This window comes from Amaranthus tricolor, chromosome 16 (genome assembly GCF_026212465.1).
Source record: "Amaranthus tricolor cultivar Red isolate AtriRed21 chromosome 16, ASM2621246v1, whole genome shotgun sequence".
Lineage (NCBI taxonomy): Eukaryota > Viridiplantae > Streptophyta > Magnoliopsida > Caryophyllales > Amaranthaceae > Amaranthus > Amaranthus tricolor.
The window spans coordinates 9,960,888-9,982,844 of record NC_080062.1 but is presented as its reverse complement, the minus strand read 5'-3'; the positions used below and the strand labels follow the sequence as shown (position 1 = coordinate 9,982,844).

Genomic DNA, 21,957 nt, shown 5'->3' with positions numbered 1-21,957 from the left:
AATTATAACTTTAAATTGATTAATTACTAATCTCATATCATGCAAAAAATAAAAAATAGACCGATTGAGTTATTACTTACTTCCTCCGTTCCATAATACTTGCTACATATTCCATTTTTGGCAATTTCATATTACTTGCTACATTTCTATTTTTGGTAATAAAACAATCATTTAAAATTCTACCTACCCCTACTTTTATCCTACTCTATACCTCTCTAACTTTTTTACCTACCATTATTTAATCTTTATTTATTTCCAATTAAAATTAATTTTCCCTCCATATTTATTATTCTCATTAAAAACTCAACTAATCTCCCATAACCCACCATCCCAATTAATTATTTCCTCTATTTAAATACACTATCTCAATTAATTATTTCTCCCATTTAAACCAACCTTTCCAACTACTTATATTAATGGTGAGATGAATCTGAACCGTTGGATTTTGTTTGCCCAGATCTGACCATTGATTACTCCTTTATATAAATGGACCGGTACCTTTCCTAACCCTAATCCCATTTCTCTTCCTTTGCCATTTCCCCCTCTCCATCTCTCTCATTCTCTCTGGAAACTTCTAACCCTAAACATCTTTGGTTTCCTTTCATTTCTTTGCCGTTTCTGATTTCATTTCTTTGGTTTTCTTTCACTATTTCTGACGAAAGGATGGATTAGATCTGGTTTTATTTGTGATCTTTGGTTTTGTATTTGGTTAAAGCTTTACATCTGGGTTTTCCGAAATTTCTCTAGTTCTTCTGGTATATTCTTTATAAACTTTGCTTTAATCGTCATCTGGTATGCTTTGATCCTAAAATCATGATTCTCTTGCATGTTCTTCGTATTTTGATTTTCTTAAAACTTTGATCTGCTCTGTTTTCTTTTTATTTCATGTTTATGTTTCTACGTTTATGATTTTGTTTTTGTTATTTTCTTGATTATGTTTGTGAGCTGTTTTTAATCCCAAAATCATGATCTGGTTTTAGTTCTACACTAGATCTGGTTTCAATTATGATATTGTTGCGTGTTCTTATTTCGATTTAATTTAATGTTGGACCTCATCTGTGTTCTTTTTACTCTTTGCTTTCATCTGGTATGATTTGATCCGAAAATCATGATCTAGTTTTAGTACTTTATCAGATCTGGTTTGATTTATGATATTGTTGCATGTTGTTCTTATTTCGATTTATTTAATGTTGGATCTGATCTCTTTTTTTGTTTTCTCATGTTTATTTTAATTTGATTATGATTTTGATTATGTTATTTTTTTGATTATGGTTTTGGTTTGTTTTAAATTACGAAAACGATGATGTGGTTGTAGCAGTCGATGAGATCTGTTTTGATTAATGATTCTCTTGCATGTTCATTTTTTGATATTTTTAAACATTGATCTGCTTTTATTTTTTTTTATTTAATGTTTATTTTAATACGTTTATGATATTGATTTTGTTATTTTTTTGATTATGTTTTTGAGCTGTTTTTAATCCCAAAATTAAGATCTGGTTTTAGTCCTTCACCAGATCTGGTTTGAAATATGATGTTGTATGATCTTGTTCTTATTTCGATTTATTTAGTGTTGGATCTGATCTCTTTTTTTGTTTTCTCATGTTTACTTTAATTTGATTCTGAATTTGATTCTGTTATTTTTGATATTTTTAAACTTTGATCTTCTCTGTTTTTTTTTAGATTCTCATCCATGTTCTTAGTTGATGATTTAAACTTTTGTTCTAGTAGTTGATGAGATCTGTTTTGATTAATGATTCTCATCCATGTTCTTATTCTGATGTTTACTTTAATTTGATTATGATTTTGATTCTGTTATTTTTGATATTTTTAAACTTTGATCTTCTCTGTTTTTTTTAGATTCTCATCCATGTTCTTAGTTGTTGATTTAAACTTTTGTTCTAGTAGTTGATGAGATCTGTTTTGATTAATGATTCTCATCCATGTTCTTATTCTGATTTTTTTAAACTTTGATCTAACCTGTTTTTTTTAATGTCTATTACTAATGATAAGATTTTTATTATGTGTACTTCCTCTGTTATGTTTTTGTTGCTACATAAGATTATTAAGGAGATGGACACAAAGGAAAAAGCATGCGACTCATTAACTGAATCCCAAAGAGAATGTAAAAAATACGATAATATCTTTGGTTCGTGGTATGATCATTATTATTTGAAATGTTGGGAATTAAATTGTGTTGAAGATCCTGATCAAGAACCCCCACCTTGGTACTACGGTTTACCAGATGAGGAGGATTATGCATTAATCGATAAGGTGCAACCTAAGCAAAAGAGGCCACGCAAGACGACAATTCGTGGTCTTAACTCATGAGCATTCTAACTTATTTAATTATTATTCATGATGTTTATATTTATTGAAAATGTTTTTTTTGTTAATGTCTCAATGATGATTGTTATTTGCTTGATGAAATGTGTAGATAGTAGTGTGTTTCATTGCCACCTTAGAGTTAAATCATGAGCAGTAGATATTAACACATGGTTAATGTGTTTTGTCTTATTGCCGGTTCAAGCACTAAGATGAGGCTGAGATACCTACATTTCCACAATTTCAAATGATGTTAATCGTTAAATCTGAGAGTTAAATAAACGCACACAAGTGAAAATTGGAATGATGAATGATGTTTAACTTGCTTAGTTTTTTTTTTGTGACATAACTACCTCAATGACTAAATGGAGAGGTATGCATAATTGTATACTTACAAAATGTTGTCATACATACTGTTTCCTTTACAAAATGTCTACATATTGATAATTAATTTCAATCATCTTGCGGAAGATCATTGAGATTAATTATACCATGAGATAAAAATTGCCGTGCTGCATCAATTAGTTCTTGTGGAATTTCTAATTGCCTGGGCAGCATACCCAGCCTGTCCAGTCTTTGTTTTCCAATGTGTGGATTCTTATAGTTATTACCGCCTTTAGCTTTTAGTACCTCTATCATGCACAATTGATACTGAATCCAAGTGTAGTTTAAAAGCTTTGGTTCAAAAGTGTCATATGCATCATTGACTGCCTTTATCAGATCATTGAGGTCTTTGGGGAATGACTTGAATTGAATTGATTGCAAAGCACTAAACAATCCCAAGTCCAAGATGTTCATATCTGGACTAGAGGCTGGTTGACAAACAAGTCTTATATTAAATCCGTCTTTCTTTGCTTCTTCATTGAATGCATGATCATTTATTAAAATATGTGGCTTGGCGTTATCTTGTTGAATCCATATATCTTTCACCCCATTTGCTGGCCATTTTGATCTTATAGCTGGTAGCACTTCAGTGATTAGTTTGTCTCGTAGAATGTCGCGTGTAACTCTTGTTATTGCTCGTAATGTTGCTGTACCCACTGGTCTGTTTTCTGACCTCCTCACTGCATAATGAGTTTCTGTAAACGGAAAAATTCCTATTTTCCCATCCCACAACACTTCATCTGTAGCATTAATGTGAGGTCTTGCAATAGCTGCTATAAACATCACTTTGCCTATGAAATTTTTATTTTGCACACATCTATATGGTTCCTCCTCTTCCCAAGGAAATAAGTAACACATCTATATGGTTCCTCCTCTTCCCAAGGAAATAAGTAATACCTTTGTGTTGCCTTACTCATGTAGAACCATTTTTCATCTATGTGCACAACATTATACATAAGTGAGAATTTTGGTATGTTGTCAACAGTGGGTGGTATTATTTGGGATAAAATGAAGTTGACTCTTCTCATTTTGTGGTCATGAGAAAGTTTTGGTTTAATAGAATTCGTATGTGCTTTAATAATACCGGATTTCATCATTCTATAAACTTGTGAATGACCAATGCCTAATGCAGAGGCGATTGCTCTAATTGTGGTCCTCTTTTCAATCGGAACAGCATTCAGCAAATTCATGTCAAAAACTTTTGGTTTCCTACCAACTCTTCCCCTTTTTCTACTATTAACATCAATTAAAATGCCATTTTGCATTGATGTTTTGGCTGATTCCCACAGCCTTGATATTGTCCATCTAGATGTGTTATGTTGCATTGCAATTGTTTTAATTGTACCGCGTGTCAAACGTCTATCTGATTCTGTAGACAAACTAGTTAACTGTTGTACAATTAACTTTCTGGTCTGAACTGGTAGTTCCCTCTTACTATCTACTGGTTGCTGTCTTAATGTTTCTATTTCTGTTTCTGTTTCTTCCTGTGTTAATGTTTGACCATGGCTTATGGGTTCCTCCAAATTCAAACTGACATCGATGTTTCCATAATTCTCACTTGTGTACTCATTATAAATGTCATATTCACAATCTATATTAAGGTTTTCAAAGAAAGAAATAAATACCTCAATATTAGGATTAATAAATTCCTCTTCTTGAATTTGAACATCAGCCATTTGTTGTTTTTGATTGCTTGTTGTTGGTTTTGTAGAGTAGATGAAAGAAATAGGTTTGGATCCAAATTCTTATGAACTTTTTAAAAGGGGAGGACAGCAGATGAAGAAATTGAAATGAAGAAGTGTTGAAATTTTATAAAGAATTTGATCTATTTATAGACAGATGAAATGTGTTAATGCTGACTTTTGTGTAAAAATTTTTACTTTTGTTGATAATTTGTAATATTGGAGGGAATTCTAATATTTGGGTGGGAAAATATTTTTTTGGGGGAAATGAAACAGAAATCCAACTTAAATCTGAAATTATTCATCTAATCTAAACTATTTTTCCTTTTTCTTTTAAAAATAACAACAATAAAATATTATACTTTTACTGATCAACAGTAACCTATAAACTAGGTCATCAGAATCCTTAATTTATGTGCAAATGCTAATGTAGCATGTAAAAAAGAACAGAGGAAGTATTAGTATGACAGTAAGGCATTCCTTTACAAGACCTGATGGATATAGATTCTCATTTAGCCTTATGTTGTGGTCACGTGGTGCGTGGGTTCATGACTAAACCCACACATAAGTCAAGGGGGCGCCATTCCAATCATCATTCTCCCAAAAATGCCTTTGGCGCTCTAAAACACGAACAACCACTTCCATTTCTTCCTTCTTTCACTCTCTCACTTCCCGTTACCCAATTTCCAATTCACTCCTCCAAATTCTTCCCTCTTCTCTTTAATCCTTAATCTTTCCAATTTTTCCTCCAATGTCTCAACCTTCAATTCCTCCTCCGATTCGTCCTCACCTTCCTCCATCCTCCAATGGCGGAATTCTCGGTGGTGGAGCTCCATGTCAAGTTCGTTGTGCCGGTTGTCGTCTCATCTTAACCGTTGCTGCTGGTGTTGCTGAATTTTCTTGCCCTACTTGTCAATTACCACAAATGCTTCCTCCGGAATTGTTGAAGAATTTCCGACCTCCTCATATTCCTCCTCCTCTTCAGATGTTACCTCCGATTCATCCTCCTAACCCTAACCCTAACCCTAATTCGGTGAGGCCGCCTCAGCCAACGAATCCTCCTGTTCAGGCTCAAGGCATAGATCCTACTAAGATGCAGCTTCCTTGTGCTAATTGTAAAGCTATTCTTAATGTTCCGCATGGTCTTACACGGTTTAAATGTCCTCAGTGCGATGTTGATCTTGTTCTTGATGTTTCCAAAATGAAGCAGTTTCTTTCTCCTCCGCCTCTTTCTCTTCCTCCTCCTGTTGAAGAAATCAATGAGGTTCTTTTACTTTTTGCTTTTATTATTTCAGTTGGTTGCAATTTTGCGTCCAATCATTACGTGCAATTCGGGTTTTTTTTTTTTGTTTTTTTTTTTTCTGAATTTTGACACTATTTTGAGCAGTAGTTTTGCATGCTACATGTTACTTAATCGGTTGTTTTTCTACTAGTACAAATGCTATATTTACAGTTATAATTTGTCATCTCCTTGGAAGTAATTAATTGAGTTGCTGTTTGCAAATGAGGGTTGTGATGGAACTTATGTTTCAAGGACATTACTTCCTATTTGATGGAACTTCCATTTATGACAAGAATGTTTTCCTTGGTTTCCTTTTCATTGCTTGAGTATCCATTATATAAACAACTAATCTTGCTTAATATGGGCAAACATCAATTACAAATACATTATATATGATATCATGGTTATATCAATAAAATGTGGTCAAACATATGGTAAAATATAAGCTGAATTTATGGAAGAATATGTGATAATATTTAGTTGAAGAACTTCAAAATTTTATTTGTAGGATATATTATTTCCAGGAGAGGAGAATTAGTTTTCGTACCCCTTTATTTGAATCATCAGCGTAGACTTAATATTAAGATGATTGTTTTCATGTAAATGTAATTTACTTGAGTTGAAGAGGTGGTTTCATCAAGAGTGCATAGTTGGATTGAAAAGCAAGCCTAAAACTTTATTTTGGATTTTTCCTTTTGAGGTGTCCTATTTCGTATTATGGTTGCGTAGGGCATGAAATCATCCATGCTTTACAACAAGAAATCATTTTTCTGCCTCGTCGAGCAATGCATGGGACATACTTTTTCAAACATAATCAATGTATAAAAACTATTTTGAGTTCATGATTGCATATAGAGTGACACATTATTTAATACAACAATAATTTCAGATGCTTAATTGCAAAAGATCGTTGTTGCTTAAATGAACCAATATATATATATATATATATATATATATATATATATATATGTATATATATATATATATGTATATATATATATATTTATATATATATATATATATATATAGAACCAAGCTTATATGAGAATCGTGAGAACTAACTACCTGATAAAAATGTGTTACTTTTTATAAAAAATGTGTTACTTTTGGGCAAAAAAATGTTACTTTTTTAAAAAACAAAGTTGGTACTTTTAAGCACAAAAGTGTTACTTTTAGAAAAAAAAATTTTAAAAAAATAATACAAAGTAACACGTTTTTTCCGATTCCGAAAAGTAACTTTTTTATGTAAAAAGTAATACCTTTTTGTGAGTTTTGTTCATAATCTTTTTCTGAAAGTAACACTTTTTTGAGGAAAAGTATCATCTTTTTTTTAAAATAAAAAGTAACATTTTTTTTCCTAAAAGTAACACATTTTAGTAAAAAAGGTAAAAGTTAGCCTTATTGGTTCTCACGGTTCTCATATAAGGATGGTTCTCACTGGAACTTCTTCCTCTCTCTCTATATATATATAGGGAGAAGCTCCAGTGCGAACTGTGCTTAAGTGTGAACCGTGCGAACCTTCTTATTTTTTGGCAAAAATGTGTTACTATTTTGTGTGAAAATATATGGTTGAGAAGTAACACTTTTTAAAGTAAAAAGTAACACTTTTGAAAAAGTCTTTCTTTTTGGCAAAAACATGTTACTTTTCAACCATAAAAATCAAGGGAAAAAATAGTAACACATTTTTGCCAAAAAATAACAAGGTTCGCACGATTCACACCTAAGCACTGTTCGCACGAGAACTTGACCATATATATATATACACACACACACATATATATATGTATATATACATATACATGTATACACACACACACACACACACACACACATATATATATATATATATATATATATATATATATATATATGAAGTTCCAGTGAGAACCATCTTATATGAGAACCGTGAGAACCAATCTGCTTGACAAAAAAGTGTTACTTTTAAAAGTGTTACTTTTTTTAAAAAAAGATGAAACTTTTAGGCAAAAAAGTGTTACTTTAAGGAAAAAATTATGAAAAAAACTCACGAAAAGGTATTACTTTTTACATTAAAAGGTGTTACTTTTCTGAAAAAATATGTTACTTAGTATTATGTTTATTTTAATGAAAAATATATATATTTTTTTTCTGAAAGTAACTATTTTTTGCTAAAAAGTACCAGCTTTTTTTTTAAAGCAAAGGTAACATTTTTTGGTCTAAAAGTAACACCTTTTTTGTAAAAAAACAACACGTTTTTATCTAGCTGATTGGTTTTCACAGTTCTTATATAAGTTTGGTTGTCACTGGAACTTGACCCCCCCTCTCTCTCTATATATACATATGTGTGTGTGTATGTGTTTGTGTGTGTATATGTGTGTTTTTATCATTGTGTATATAGCTTTTCATGTCATTTTGTATATTCCCACCTTTTTTCAATTTATGGGAGGGTTTCTTCTATGTCATGGCTAGGAAGTTAATGTTATTTTATTTATTTCTATCATTCAGTTAGGATTGTAACTTCACTGTTGGTGTCTGTTCTTGTCTGTTCAGGTAGCTATTGAAGTTGAACAGGAGGAAGGTGAAGGTGGAATGGTGGGGGAGACATTTACGGACTATGTAAGAATTATAATCATCAAGATTGACTTTGTGATTCATATATAAACTTCTCATTTTATATACATTCCTTCTTTATAGAGTTCTCCTCGGTTGAACTTTGTATATAATGATGTTCTTGACCATGTTCAATATGCAGCGACCTCCTAAATTATCAATAGGTCCTCCTCACCCTGATCCAATTGTGGAAACATCTTCCTTATCCGCAGTGCAACCACCTGAACCTACTTATGAGTTGGAGATCAAAGAAGAAATTGTGAGGTCAAAGGCATTGTCTTGCTTACAGCTTGAGACATTGGTGTATGCTTCTCAGGTTGTTTTTGATACCAATTCTTTTCAACTTCCACGTAACTCCCCTTCTTCTTTGCTGATAAGATGTTTTAGTTCTTAAACAGAGACACATGCAACATCTTTCAAATGGTGACAGGGCTGGATTCTTCATTGGAGATGGAGCTGGTGTGGGCAAAGGTCGTACTATTGCAGGGTTAATCTGGGAGAATTGGCAACATGGAAGGAAAAAAGCACTGTAAGCACAACTTTTATCATAAGATGTTGAGTTATAGCATACTACCTCCATTCTTTGTGATCGCAACAAATCTCCCATAATACTCTCACATTAAAATAGAACCATTGCGGTTCAAATGGAGAGCATATGAAGTTTTAATGATGATGAGACATAATTGTTTTTTTAGAAAGGGAAGGGTGTTGCTGAGTATTATGCTAAGGATGATTATACATTATCTACAATTGTAAAGTTATAGTAATCCGTAATTCTGTTGATGATTTAAGATTTATTGAATTTGCTTTTTGAGACATTTTGTGAAAATGCTTTCATTAAAGGAAATTATCCACATTGTATAATTTCCTTATTGACTCGAGAGCATATGGCTCTATAGTATTAATCCTATTAGTAATGAGAATTGTTGCCCTTGGAGAGAATAGCTGAATGAAGAAGGGGAAGACAAGCTCCCAGACCTTAACTGAGTGGAATCGTAGTACATTAGTAGAATAAGGAATTTAAAAATATGATTCAAGATGTTAACTGTTGCCAATGTAGCATATGCAATCCCTACAGGGGCTTGGTAGCTTTAGGAGGTGTAGAGGCAAATACTGATATATTTTATAAAGCATGAGGTGCATAAAGGCGCATGGAGCTCTCCTTGAGTCCTTGCCTATTTTCACCATAGGCGCGTCTTTCAGTGCTTTTTAAAATATTTGCAGCCAATAACACATTGTACTGTTTTGAAATGAAAATTTCAAAATTATGCCTAATCTGTTGCTCCTCCGTTGTTTCTACTTGTGCTTTTGGTAGTTGGTATTACTTCTCCTGGAGTATGAAAAGCTTTATTTCTTTCCCTTGGGTGCCCTTTGTGTCCAGACACTTTTTAAAACTAAGATGATTAAGTACCAAGTATAATCTTTATTAGCAACAATTCTCCACGTTAATTTAGTTTTGGTTCTTGTTCCCTTTTCTAATTAGCCCAATGATTTATAGTTCTTTGGTTCGGATTATAATCGACTAAAGTAAAATGAACCAATAAATCATGTGCACTTCTTATTTCTTTGAAGTTGCACATTACGTTTGCTACCAAGAGTCAATCGAAAATAACTTTTTTGTTAATTTTATCATTAATAAGGGTAAGATTGCGTACATTCGACCCCTAAACCCCCAAGTCCACTTAATGGCATTAGGGAAATGAAATGTTGTAGTTTTATGTTCTCAACCCTATTTGGGATCAAATCTTTTGCTGTTTTGCGTGTAATTGTGTGTGTGGACTACTATTTTTTGTGTTATTCTATCTAGTAATTGATTTCACTCTTTCAAATTTGCTTCCTAAAAGAGCTATCATATACTGCTTATGTCTTGTATTTGTTTCCTCTCAATTGACCATGTGTAGGTGGATATCTGTTGGTTCAGACTTGAAGTTTGATGCTCGGAGAGACCTAGACGACGTTGGTGCAACTATTGTTGAAGGTAAATGTGCTGTTGGTTCCTTTTTGTTGAGACATGTAGATGACATAATTTTAAATTGATTTAGCCATGTACTTAGGTGTAACTCATTAGTGTTAGGTTTTAAGCACTTTAGAATGTTTTGCCCCTTCCATATATTGTTTGTATGTAACTTATGAAAGAACTTAACTTGCATAATACTAAGTAAATATACAGAATAAAGTCGTTAAATAAATTAACATATCTATGGAAGATTGTCATTGTTGCTTGATTTGAATTTGGCACATTGAATTGTGACTTTTTTAGCCTATTAGTCAAATACAGAATGGAGGTATCATTTTGCTAAGTAAACCTATCATATCTTATTTTTATGATATCTATGTACTGATTTAAAGGGAGAATAATAGAGATTGCGTGGTTTAAACTTATTAAATATCATATCTTGTTATGGAGAGGAATTTCTGGTTTTTTATTAAAAATAAAGAGAAAATTTTGAATTTTAAAGAGTATCTCGGAATGCTGTACACTACAACGGTTCAAAACGTTGAAGATTAACATACTGAATTGTCAAAGGACGGACCTCCATAGTGTCCATCTCTAGCTAGAGAAGCTTTAAGAACTTTTAATGGAAGTTCTTGCAATTAAGATGAGAAGGAAGAAGACTATGCCTTATTTTTTATTTTATTGTTTTCAAAAATAGACTTCAGTAGCCATAATTTGGCACCTGCATGACGTCACTATTGTGAACTAACCAAATAAAGTTTGGAACCCATGTGACATTTTTAAAAATAAAGATTGGTACTCATTTTGACATCTCCTAATATTAAATTGGGGTTCACAATTCATTTCCCAATATAATAAGTTGGGATTCATTTGACATTTCCGAATAATAGTATCAAGCTGGTAAAGTAAAAGCACTACTTCTTTTTGTTTATCGAGGGGAAGGCTTAAGAAACTCCTACAAACAAGGGGGAAGGTTGATCAATTCATCCAATAGGTGGTGAGAATTGGACTCTTGTCACTGCACCAATCCATAATTCTCAAGATCATTACTTTATTAATCATGTACTAAGTATTTTATTTAATCTCAATGATAAATTCAGTCATCGATGATTTTTTCAAGTCATTTGGGAATAAGATTGTAACTCACCAAGGTAAGTAATATGGGATTAGGTTTAATAATTCTTGAACTAGAACTACATAAAGTAGCTATGAGTTCTTTTAATCTTTATTGACCAACAATAATTAATACTCCCTCTTATTTAGCTTAGGTATCCCTTTTTTTCCACAATTCTACCTGTCATTTCAGCATCACCTCTAGTAAATTATTGTACCCTTTACCGTCCCTCGTCTTAGACCATATTTCGTTCCGTGTAACTATGATCTGATCAATATCAGGAAACATCAATACTTGGCAATCTTCCAATTCATCTAAATTAGTTCATCAACTTCTTTTAATTGTATTATTGCACATGAGTCTAAGCTTGGAAATTAAAATCTTTGGTGTTTTTAAAGGTTTAAACACATATTGAGGGGATAGTTTATTGATTTTGACTTTTGAGAAATGAAATACATTTTAGCAAGTACCTAAATATGAGATATACGATTGTTGCAACTCTTAAGGGTAGTTTCTTAAAAGGAAGGGGGAGAACTAGGAAAATAATGGTAAATAATTTAAATTTTTTTTTACAAAAACGAAAAGATTTGAAAAAATGATTCATAAGAAGAGGAAAGCAAACTAGTACACTAGTTAAACGGTTTATAAGAATAGTTGGACTCATCAACTTGTGTCATCACCGGTGTAGTGATTCTAACATAAGTCTCATACATTACGATTCATTTACAAAGTCTCAACAAGGCAAATAGGTGGTTTCATGGTATTTTTGTGCTCGAATTGAAGGCACACCAACTGGAGAGGCTATTAGTTCTCACACTCAATCTCCTTACATCACAGATTAGGTTTTGTACTTGCAAGTTTATTTTTGGCAAGGTTCCTCCAAATGTTTATCATATCTAACTTCTTTTCTTGGACCTACCTTAATCACACTCTCATTTCCTCCTTGGCCCATAACAATGTGACTCATTAATTATAATCTAAACTTTGATTTTCCATCAGCATATAATCTATTCCAAACAACTTATGATCTAAACCTTTGTGCCATCTTAAATGGATGCTGGGGGAGTGTTACCTATACTTTCATTCATTCCAAATGCTTTGTTTCTTCGATTTGGTGGGAGACTGGGAGTACGTTTACCCCTTTATTTTTTTTGTTGTATTGTAGCACAAATTTCTTTTTCTTGTTGTAACTTACGTTAGTTGTACTAATATGCCATTCTAAGCTTGTATATGCTGTAATGTGTTTGGTAACATCTATATCACCTGTTATGTGGAAATCCTATCCGATTCCAATTTAGGAGGGAGAAAGATGTAGTATGAATAATAATGCAAATGGGATGGAAATGTTTCGACTAATTCACTTAGAATTCACAATTCACCCAAAATGGCCGAATAATATCCCTAAAGCAATTGTTTTCTTTATTTGCGAGGAGATCAGCGTATCATGTGACATTAGTTTGGACTAATTTGGGGGACTATTTGTTCGTTTCCATTAATGTTAAAGCCATCGATTGTTAGCTAATAATGAACTTTATGTTGAATGAATCCATATCTTTGCTAGCTTTAGAGTTCGAGGCTTCGAGCTCTTGCAAATATTATATATTTGGGAGTTGCTTTACTTGAGATTTGTAGTGGTTGATGACATTTTTTTCTTGATATGTCAATTTTCATTTAGCCTTGTTCATATACATGTGCGAACTTGACTTACATTCTAATACTCAAATGTTCATTAATACTCGTGATTAATGATCCTTTACAATAAATAGTTAGGTAGCATTGAAGAGTTTGACTCATGAGTCAGACACCTGTCAAGAATTAGGCAATGTATCAACTTTGTTTATCCCGTTATTGAGGATTGTTTGCCTTTAGAATAGATGTAGAAAGCTGATTCTATTTTTCTGAATCATCTCAAACATCATGCAGATGGTTCTGCTGTTTTCACCTTTGTCATTGCATCTTCGTGCAAATCCTGGTAACATAATTGTCATTCATAATGTTGGCATTGATATCTTCTTTATCAGTAATGGCTTATTACACAGTTTAAAATTTTCACCATAGATGGATAGGCTCCTTTGTACTCCTCTCAACCTATAATTTAATGTTCCTCAAAATTCAAAAAATACTCTGCTGACATCCCTATGATATGTTCTTGATCAACAAACAAGTATTGTTTGAATGTTCTTAATTTCGTGAACATTATTACATTACATATTGATAGTTAGACTATTTCATTATTTATATATCAGGTAATAATGTATATTGAGTGCATCTTAAATTTCTCTCTATATGAGGCAAGTGTGCATTTACAATTGTTTATTTATCATTATATGACAGATTTGTGACAATGCTAAGCTAATACTTGTACTTGTTTTTACAGTTCATCCATTAAATAAGCTTCCTTATGGAAAGCTGGATTCAAAATCTGTAGGAATTAGAGAGGGTGTTGTGTTTTTGACGTATAGCAGTCTCATTGCATCTTCTGAAAAGGGGAAATCTCGATTAAGCCAACTTGTCCAATGGTGTGGTGGAAGAGATTTTGATGGTCTTGTCGTATTTGATGAGGTATTGGTTTGTGGTCCTTTCCACTATTGTAGTATTTATGAAATTGATGTCTATCCCGTATGGCTTGTGATTATTTTTTCGTAACAGTGTCACAAAGCTAAGAATTTGGTTCCTGAAGCTGGAGGGCAGCCTACACGTACGGGTGAAGCAGTTCTAGAACTTCAGGTGCATTGTAGATGGCTAGCTAATTTAGTATTTGTTTTTCCTTTCACTACCATGCCTTACTAGTTATTGCAATCAAGAATACCTCTTGTATCTTTCTTATATTTACATTTATTTATTTAAAAGTGTCGAGAGGAGGATTCTATTGCGCTTTACTTTTTGGTGAGAAGATGCTGGATTTGTATACAATTTAATTTTAAATTGCTTTTGGCTTTATTTTTTTTCATCATTTAGAGTAGATTGTAGATTGGTTTTAATGTTTTTGGAACTGTGATAATGTATTCCATCAAACTCTTATTTTATGTAGATTGGTTTTAATTAGAGGGGTTTAATTTTACTTGACCTTGGGAACCTGATTTGACTTGACTTAAAAATAAATTTACAATTATGTTAAAAATAAAAATCAATGTGGACATGAGACCCAATTTTGAACTGACTCGAAACACCTGACCCGAAATCGAACTGATGACCGGAAGGAACACCTCTAGTTTTAATATGAGGCTTGGTTGAAGTATTGATTTGTCATTTGTTAGCTTGAAAGCAAGAGATATGCGTGCTACTTATTAGCTTGTTGATTGGAGAATGTTTATTATTCCCTCCTAGTCTAATCAAAGGCCTCATTTGGTATTGCATACTAGCCGATGCACTATTTCAATCCTAAATCTATCTAATTGTGCTTGATTAAAAATTATAAAATGTTGATATTCATAAAATTTACATTAAGCTAGCTACTTTAAATGGTCTTTGTAGGAGTAATTGGGTTCTTTTATGATTTCTCATCTTTAATGTGTACCTTTTGACAATTTCCCATTAATATAATTTTCTTAATAAAAAAAAAAAACTTTTGAGACGAATCAAAGAATTTCTCGCTTGACTGTGTTTGAACTTACAAATTGAGAATGAAATACAAACTAAGAGAGTAAAATTTTATTCAAGTATATCTCTGATGATAGCTGTGATTGAATAAGAGTGAATCAGCTACTGAGCACATGATAGGACCTTGGCACAAGATTCTGCAGTCTTTCTCCAGTCTCCTCATTTTTTTAGTGCTTGAAGGGTGCTTCTCCCGCATGGTATTCTGTGGACAATCTGGTATTTATCAGCTTGTGCGTCTTCTGTCTCTTATGTGTTAAGCTCAGTAATCGAGTAGTTCTGCTCCTTTTTATGGGTTGTGTATGTATTCAGTGCAATGACTTGGTATTTTGTAAAGGGGGCTGGTATGCTTCTTAGGATACAACATCTATGAGGTAGCATTATCAGCGCACTCCTTTTCCCCCTTAAGCGAGTTTTCAATAGTGTAGCTATCATTCTTTGTTTCTCCTTGTAAAAAAAATGTGCGTTTAGACTCAAGCTTTGTCAACTTGTTTTACTGGACTTGATGAGTGGAGCTGTCTTTTCATGATTCTTTCTTAATGTAGGTCAATATATAGACTACTGACTGGTTTTAATCTGAATATAACAGGACAAGCTTCCTGAAGCTCGTGTAGTTTATTGCTCAGCTACTGGTGCATCTGAGCCACGCAATATGGGTTACATGGTTCGGCTTGGTTTATGGGGTGATGGAACATCTTTTATGAATTTCAAGGATTTTCTGGGTTTGTCTTCTTTCACTATAAGTTGATGCTATCTTTTCAAAATTTTAAGGCTGCATTAAGGTATTTGTATTCCATAACATACGATTTATTGTCATATATGCTTCAAGGAGCTCAACAATGAAGTTTTTTTTTTTTTTTTTTTTTTTTTTTTTTTTTTTTTTTCCTCTTTTTTATTTTATTGTTTTTGGTTTCTGGTATGTTCACAGATAACACTATTCTCTTTTCCTTTGAGTACTTTTTGTTAGTCGGATGAGTGTGATCCTTCTTCTCTTGTTACTTTGCTTCACTTTGTGATTGTGACTTAGAAGTTATTTCCTATAAATGTCGAGGTTCCATTGGAAAGGAATGCTATGATGAACTTTCTTTTTGGCAATTTTCGCATGACATGGATTATAATCTTTTGGAGAAAGAGTTGGCATATTTGAGGGATATGGATATCTTTTGGAGATTGAGCAAAGCTATACTAGATTATTGAAAGGGGATTGAGATGCATAATATAGCTTTCTGGATGTAGTTTAATGACACCTGCCATGTGCAAAATCTCGAATGCAAACTTTTGCAAATCGAATTGCACGATCAAAATGGATTTCATCAAAACCTTTACTTTTCGTAATGTGGAGATGTCGACGATATTTGCCCCATGGTTGGATATCGACAGTTAAATATTTCATTCTAGACCAAAAAAATGAAAAGCTTGCCATAAGATAGTAGGTGTGACACAAGGAAATGTTTTAAGTCTGCTTGATATAGATTCCACCCATTGAAGAGTTTCCATTTTATATGTAGGGGACTTGTGTATTGTGCTTTGCCTACAAATTTCTATGTTGGTATCAGAAACTTTTTTGTTTTTTTACTCATAGTTTTGTTTTATTTGGTGTCTAGTCCTTAGTTTTTCTATACACCCCCATAGTGGTGTCTCTTTTAATATGAAAAACAAGAGGGAAATAAATTAGCTCATGAGCTCCAGGATTACAAGTTTTAATGCGATGATTGCATAGTTATTTGGAGACTAGTCAATGTATTGGTGTAATGTATTATGTTTTTTTTCGGTTATAACTGTAATATTGTATCAAATGCGTTTATAGGTGCACTAGAGAAAGGTGGGGTTGGAGCTCTAGAACTCGTTGCCATGGACATGAAAGCAAGGTAGTGTGAAGCAATTTTTTAATATATTTTTGTCAAATGAATGGTGTTGACATTGATTATTTTACTCATCAGGGGCATGTTTGTTTGTCGAACACTTAGCTACAAGGGGGCTGAGTTTGACGTGGTTGAGGCACCGTTAGATCCTATGATGACGGTATGCCAAAGAGTTTATGTTCCTCGACTTGGTGATTATAAATTATTTTTTTAGCTTCTCTGATGAATTTTGATTCTTTTACAGTTTTTTAAATAGTACCTTTCATAATCTATTGCATTTTTTTTATTTTTTATTTTTTAATTTTATTTTTTCTTTCATTTTATTGGGCGTTAAGTAAATAAATAGATCATGTAATGATCTATTCTTTTTCCTATTACATTCTTAAGCATTTATATGTCACATGATGATGCTTACTTTCTTTAAATACAATTTAATTATCTACCTTTTTTAATGATAACCTGAAGGGAAGCATTGGAAAAAAGATATGGAGAATCTAAATACACTGTTTGAGATGGTTTACGATCAGAACGAATAGAGAAGGAAAATTTACGTAGGCAACCATTGAGACTGATTATTTGGGATTAAGGCTTTGGCATTTTTTTTGTAACTTATAGTTAGTGATCTTAAAGCGAACTATAAAACTAGTTTTAGCTTAGAATCTTGCAATCTACTCGAGTGAAAGACATTTATAGGTGCTGAATCAATTTACATGTTTCTCTTGCCTGAAAATTTATGTGAAGAGTTTGGGATGATTAACATGGCTTCACTCATCTGATATTCAATCTAAACTTACATATTTGACTTGCTTAATCTAAGACAATACTTACATTAGTTTTGACTTGCCTAATCCAAGGCAGTAAGCCCCATATGGTATGGCTATAGGAAGCAGAATGACATGAATACATAAGAGGGATGGGAAAGATAACGATAACATTTACCTCTATTGATTTTTATGTTAAAGATTCAATGAAAACAAAAACAATTTTCCTATGCTAGAAGACCGAGTCTTTACATGTATTAATAAATTACGATGATTCAAATAAAAAAAGGCTTTCTTTGTGATATTTTGCAAAACTACCTGCATATCAAGCTATTGAATACTGCCATGTCTTATGCAATTTCATTGATTAAAACGGAGTTTTTTTTAAGGTGACTATGCCTTTATCTAGTATGACCTTACAGTTTACACAGCTTTCTAGTCATGAAGTAATCAATTTGGTGCAATTTTTAACCACCAAAGGTTTTTAGAGCTTTCTATACCACGTGCTAAGTATTAAAAAATGTATCTTTGTGCAGAATTCAAAATAGATTATCCTTTATTTCTCCCAAAAAGTGCTTCTCGTACTCCCACATAAGGCACATTTGCACCAATTACATTCATGGATTCTTTTAAGCAAACAAACTTCACCCTTATAAATCTTCAATTTATTTTACACACCTCTAGCACATAATCGGTTAATCACTAATCATCAAAATACCATCATTGTGTTTCTATATTTATCTAGCTCGAATGCCACAATTTGCATATTTCCTCGTTTTGTCTTATTAATGTCTTGGCATCTCCACTAACCGATTTGCTCTCTTGCACACAAAAAAATGTTAATCTTTCGTTTTTTTAAATAATATTTTCCAGTTCTATGTACTCTAAAAGTTCCAACATTCAAAGACACCAATGTTAGCGTAGTTCTCACTCTTTCTTTTATCTTGTATCGCGAAAACCTATTATTATTCGTTCTATTGACACCACGTTAGTTAGTCGAGAGGCGACCTAGCAACCCTAGGTGTGGAGAAAATGTTCTCACTAGCAAAGTGAAATCCAAAAAGAACATGAGGGGCAATGGGGGATACAAATTCTCACGACGTATGGTTGGGTTGAGCCGAAAATTTTCCAAAAAAAATTGAAAAGAAATTTAAATTACATGTTTTTGGATACAATTTTTTATACCCTAAAAGTGCACCAAGGTGAACTTAAGGCACATTGAGATAAGGCTTTGCCTCTTGTTTTTTGTATTCCTTACACTCACACTTATGACTATCCTTCTAAATACGTTGGGGACTTCGTGGTGAATCGAAAACAACCTTGTTCATTTGACAAACATTCGTGTAATGTGGCACGCTGCTTCTGGGAAATGACGTAAAATCCCTCGCATACTTATCACTACATGTATTCACATAATAACCATGTGAAGTGCATACTTATCGATATATTTTAATAGTTGCACACTTGCACTTCAAAAAACTACTTTTTTGCTCCCTTGACCAAAATTAAAATGAACTTTAAACATCAATGTTCGTACCCATGTAAAACATATTCAAAGTTGCCGATATTTACTATTCCCGAGATCGATCTTTCTAATAATTTGCAGATTGTTTGCATGAATTTGTTTTCCTCAGTAATTTATATTTTTGTAGGAAATATATAAGAAGGCAGCTGAGTTTTGGGCTGAATTGCGTGTGGAGTTACTAACAGCAAGTGCTTTTCATACGGAAGAGAAACCTAATTCTAGTCAGCTGTGGCGATTGTATTGGGCTAACCATCAGGTCTTGCATGCAATTTAATTTTGTAGTGATTTTATTGTTATTTCAGAAATCATCGTTGAAATTTTCACTTCCTTTAATTTTTTAATTATCTGTTTAATTGGTGAATGGTTATATGCTGTAGAGATTCTTTAGACACATGTGCATGTCAGCTAAAGTCCCTACTGTTGTAGAACTTGCTAAGCAAGCACTGCAGCAGAACAAATGTGTGGTTGTTGGCCTCCAAAGCACCGGAGAGGCACGCACTGAGGAGGCTGTGACGAAATATGTGAGTAATCTAATATTGGTTCTCTCTTTTGATAGCTTCATACTAACCATTATCAATCATCTTATTTCCTAATTGTTCCTTATGCATCTTTGTGTAATAGGGTTCTGAACTTGATGATTTTGTTTCTGGACCTCGTGAGCTTTTACTCAAATTTGTTGAGGAAAATTATCCCTTGCCTGAAAAGCCTGAACCCATTCCAGGTCTTCCCTGTACATTACATATTTTGTTTTGTTTTTTCTTGCATTATTTATCATCTCTAGCTGAAATGTGCTATTGGCATTTTTTCAAAAATAATTTCCATGATATAAAAAATCATTTCTTGCAGGTGATGAAGTTGTACAGGATCTTCCTCGGAAGAGGCATTCAGAAAATCCTGATGTTTCCTTCAAGGGGCGAGTGAGAAAAGTTGCTAAATGGAAGGCTGAGAGTGATGAAGAAAGTTTTGATGAATCCGAATGTGAGTTCCTGTAGCCCGACATTTATAGTTCATATATGCCAAATCTGTAAACTGAATATAATACTTTACTGATTGACCCTGCTTCATACTTGCATTTCCATACCACCAATACCCTATTTTATATGCAGTGCTATTATAGCATGTACTTTGTATTATCTGTTGAGTGATGACGTTTTTTGTTGTACTGTTTTTTTGGATGCCGAAGGCGAGGATTCAATTGCTTGATGGTCATGGGGATTAACTTCCATATTTTTACTTTGTTTTGTGTATACAACAGCTAGCATTCTCATTGTTTGGTATAAGTTTGTGGTGCAAGATCCCATCATAGAAATTATTTTATCCGATATTTATTTAACAGTTTGTTTGCCATGGTGCTTGGTTTAATTAGCAAATGCAGATTATTATGCTCACTTTCTACGAGTCTTTTTAAGATATCTGAGTGTTAAGTTCAGTTAGGATAATAATCAAGTCTTACACCTGGGTTCTTTTTAGAGAATTTCAATCAGTGTAAAATCCTTCTTTTGAGTGTTAGAGAGAGATATCTGAGGCAACTGTCAACCTCAAATTATTGTTTTCTGTATCCGTTGGAGACTAATTTAGTTTATGTTTCTATAACGATATCTACTCATCTGGTTTTGCTAGACCAATTTGATTTTCGATGCACACACACACCCAACTGCAAACAGAGTATATTTTTTAACTTAATGGTTGTTCTATACCTCAATTTAAATAGCGTCAATGCTGGAAAGTCGTACCAGGAGTGGATCCCTTTTTTGAATATATGTATTTCTTCCATAATTAGTGATTTTTGGTGAGACATTTTCACTATATTTTGCTTTATACCTCTTTGCTTCGACGTTTGCAGCTGATATGGATAATGAATCTGCTGAATCTGATGACGAGTTTCAGATCTGTGATGTTTGTAATGGCGAAGAGGTATGTCATATTATTTGTACCTTCTACGTAATCTTGTGATATTGTTTTCTGAATTGCATTATCTGGAACAGGATAGAAAGAAATTGCTCAAATGTGCCTGTTGTGGCCAATTAGTCCATCCTTCTTGTTTAGACCCACCCTCAACAGATGTTTTGGAGGATTGGACATGTTATTCATGCCAGCAAAAGACAGATGAATATCTACAGGCTAGACGTGTCTACATAGAAGAACTCACAAAGAGGTTTGGGACTAATTGTATCCTTTCAATGCAGCCATATATTTTTTTTTTGTTTTTTTGTTCATATATTTGTTTTCATTTGTGGTAATTTCACTTGTATTAAGTTACTTAATGTGTCTTATCAATATGCATTAGGTATGAAGGAGCTTTTGAGCGGAAAATGAAAATTTTGGATATTATTAAATCTCTAGATCTCCCAAACAATCCATTAGATGACATTATTGATCAGGTATTTTGGTTCAAGGCTTCGTAGCATTTTGCTTTCTGTATGTGTTTTTTTCCTTGGTATTTTCAATGTTCTTTTAAGTATCTGGCTATTGCAACTCATGGTTCTAAGCAAAGTTTTCATAGCATCTTGTATGCTTTTATTTTCTTAATTTCATATTATTTTGACCTTGTAATCAATTCTATCCTATTACATTTACTAGGAATTTTTTGAGGTGCCTTATGTAGTCATTTCTTTTGCCTGATAATCTTCCTTTTATTTTTTTTTATCAGAAATTAGTTTTTTATCAGAAAACTATCTTTAGACTTAAGTAACACATTTTCGGCAAAAATTACCAAATCACAGTTTCTGCTAATTTGACTAAACTTTGTGTCAATTGCAATCGCATGCTATTACAGTGGCGAAGCCCCATGGGATGTCCGCATGACTTACTTTCAGTCTATTCTCGTGGCCTATTTTTTAGTTTGGCCCATAGTGTGAAAATGCGGTAACAATCGCGATTGC

General features: G+C 33.0%; 2 protein-coding genes across 5 annotated transcripts in view; one reads left to right on the top strand and one right to left on the bottom strand.

Annotated features, from left to right (window-relative positions):
- Positions 1 to 2,775: 2,775 nt before the first annotated feature.
- Positions 2,776 to 3,489, bottom strand: LOC130802523 (uncharacterized). Its single transcript, XM_057666537.1, has one exon. The coding sequence runs from the start codon at positions 3,487 to 3,489 to the stop codon at positions 2,776 to 2,778; it is 714 nt and encodes a 237-aa protein (XP_057522520.1).
- A 1,443-nt stretch (positions 3,490 to 4,932) lies between these two features.
- The window catches only part of LOC130802911 (protein FORGETTER 1), a 38,839-nt gene continuing 21,814 nt past the window's right edge, over positions 4,933 to 21,957 (top strand). For 2 of the 4 annotated variants that reach the window (XM_057667025.1, XM_057667024.1), the window contains exons 1-17: positions 4,933 to 5,652; positions 8,200 to 8,265; positions 8,402 to 8,575; positions 8,658 to 8,788; positions 10,161 to 10,237; positions 13,708 to 13,892; positions 13,980 to 14,057; positions 15,517 to 15,649; positions 16,735 to 16,795; positions 16,868 to 16,949; positions 19,203 to 19,331; positions 19,453 to 19,596; positions 19,697 to 19,796; positions 19,922 to 20,053; positions 20,919 to 20,989; positions 21,061 to 21,230; positions 21,363 to 21,456. In XM_057667025.1, coding sequence (XP_057523008.1) covers positions 5,140 to 5,652; positions 8,200 to 8,265; positions 8,402 to 8,575; positions 8,658 to 8,788; positions 10,161 to 10,237; positions 13,708 to 13,892; positions 13,980 to 14,057; positions 15,517 to 15,649; positions 16,735 to 16,795; positions 16,868 to 16,949; positions 19,203 to 19,331; positions 19,453 to 19,596; positions 19,697 to 19,796; positions 19,922 to 20,053; positions 20,919 to 20,989; positions 21,061 to 21,230; positions 21,363 to 21,456 — 2,340 coding nt within the window. In that variant the 5' untranslated portion in view covers positions 4,933 to 5,139. Of the gene's footprint in view, positions 5,653 to 8,199; positions 8,266 to 8,401; positions 8,576 to 8,657; positions 8,789 to 10,160; positions 10,238 to 10,300; positions 13,303 to 13,707; positions 13,893 to 13,979; positions 14,058 to 15,516; positions 15,650 to 16,734; positions 16,796 to 16,867; positions 16,950 to 19,202; positions 19,332 to 19,452; positions 19,597 to 19,696; positions 19,797 to 19,921; positions 20,054 to 20,918; positions 20,990 to 21,060; positions 21,231 to 21,362; positions 21,457 to 21,957 lie in introns of those variants that run through there. The other 2 variants (XR_009039817.1, XM_057667026.1) reach the window with 2 other exon arrangements.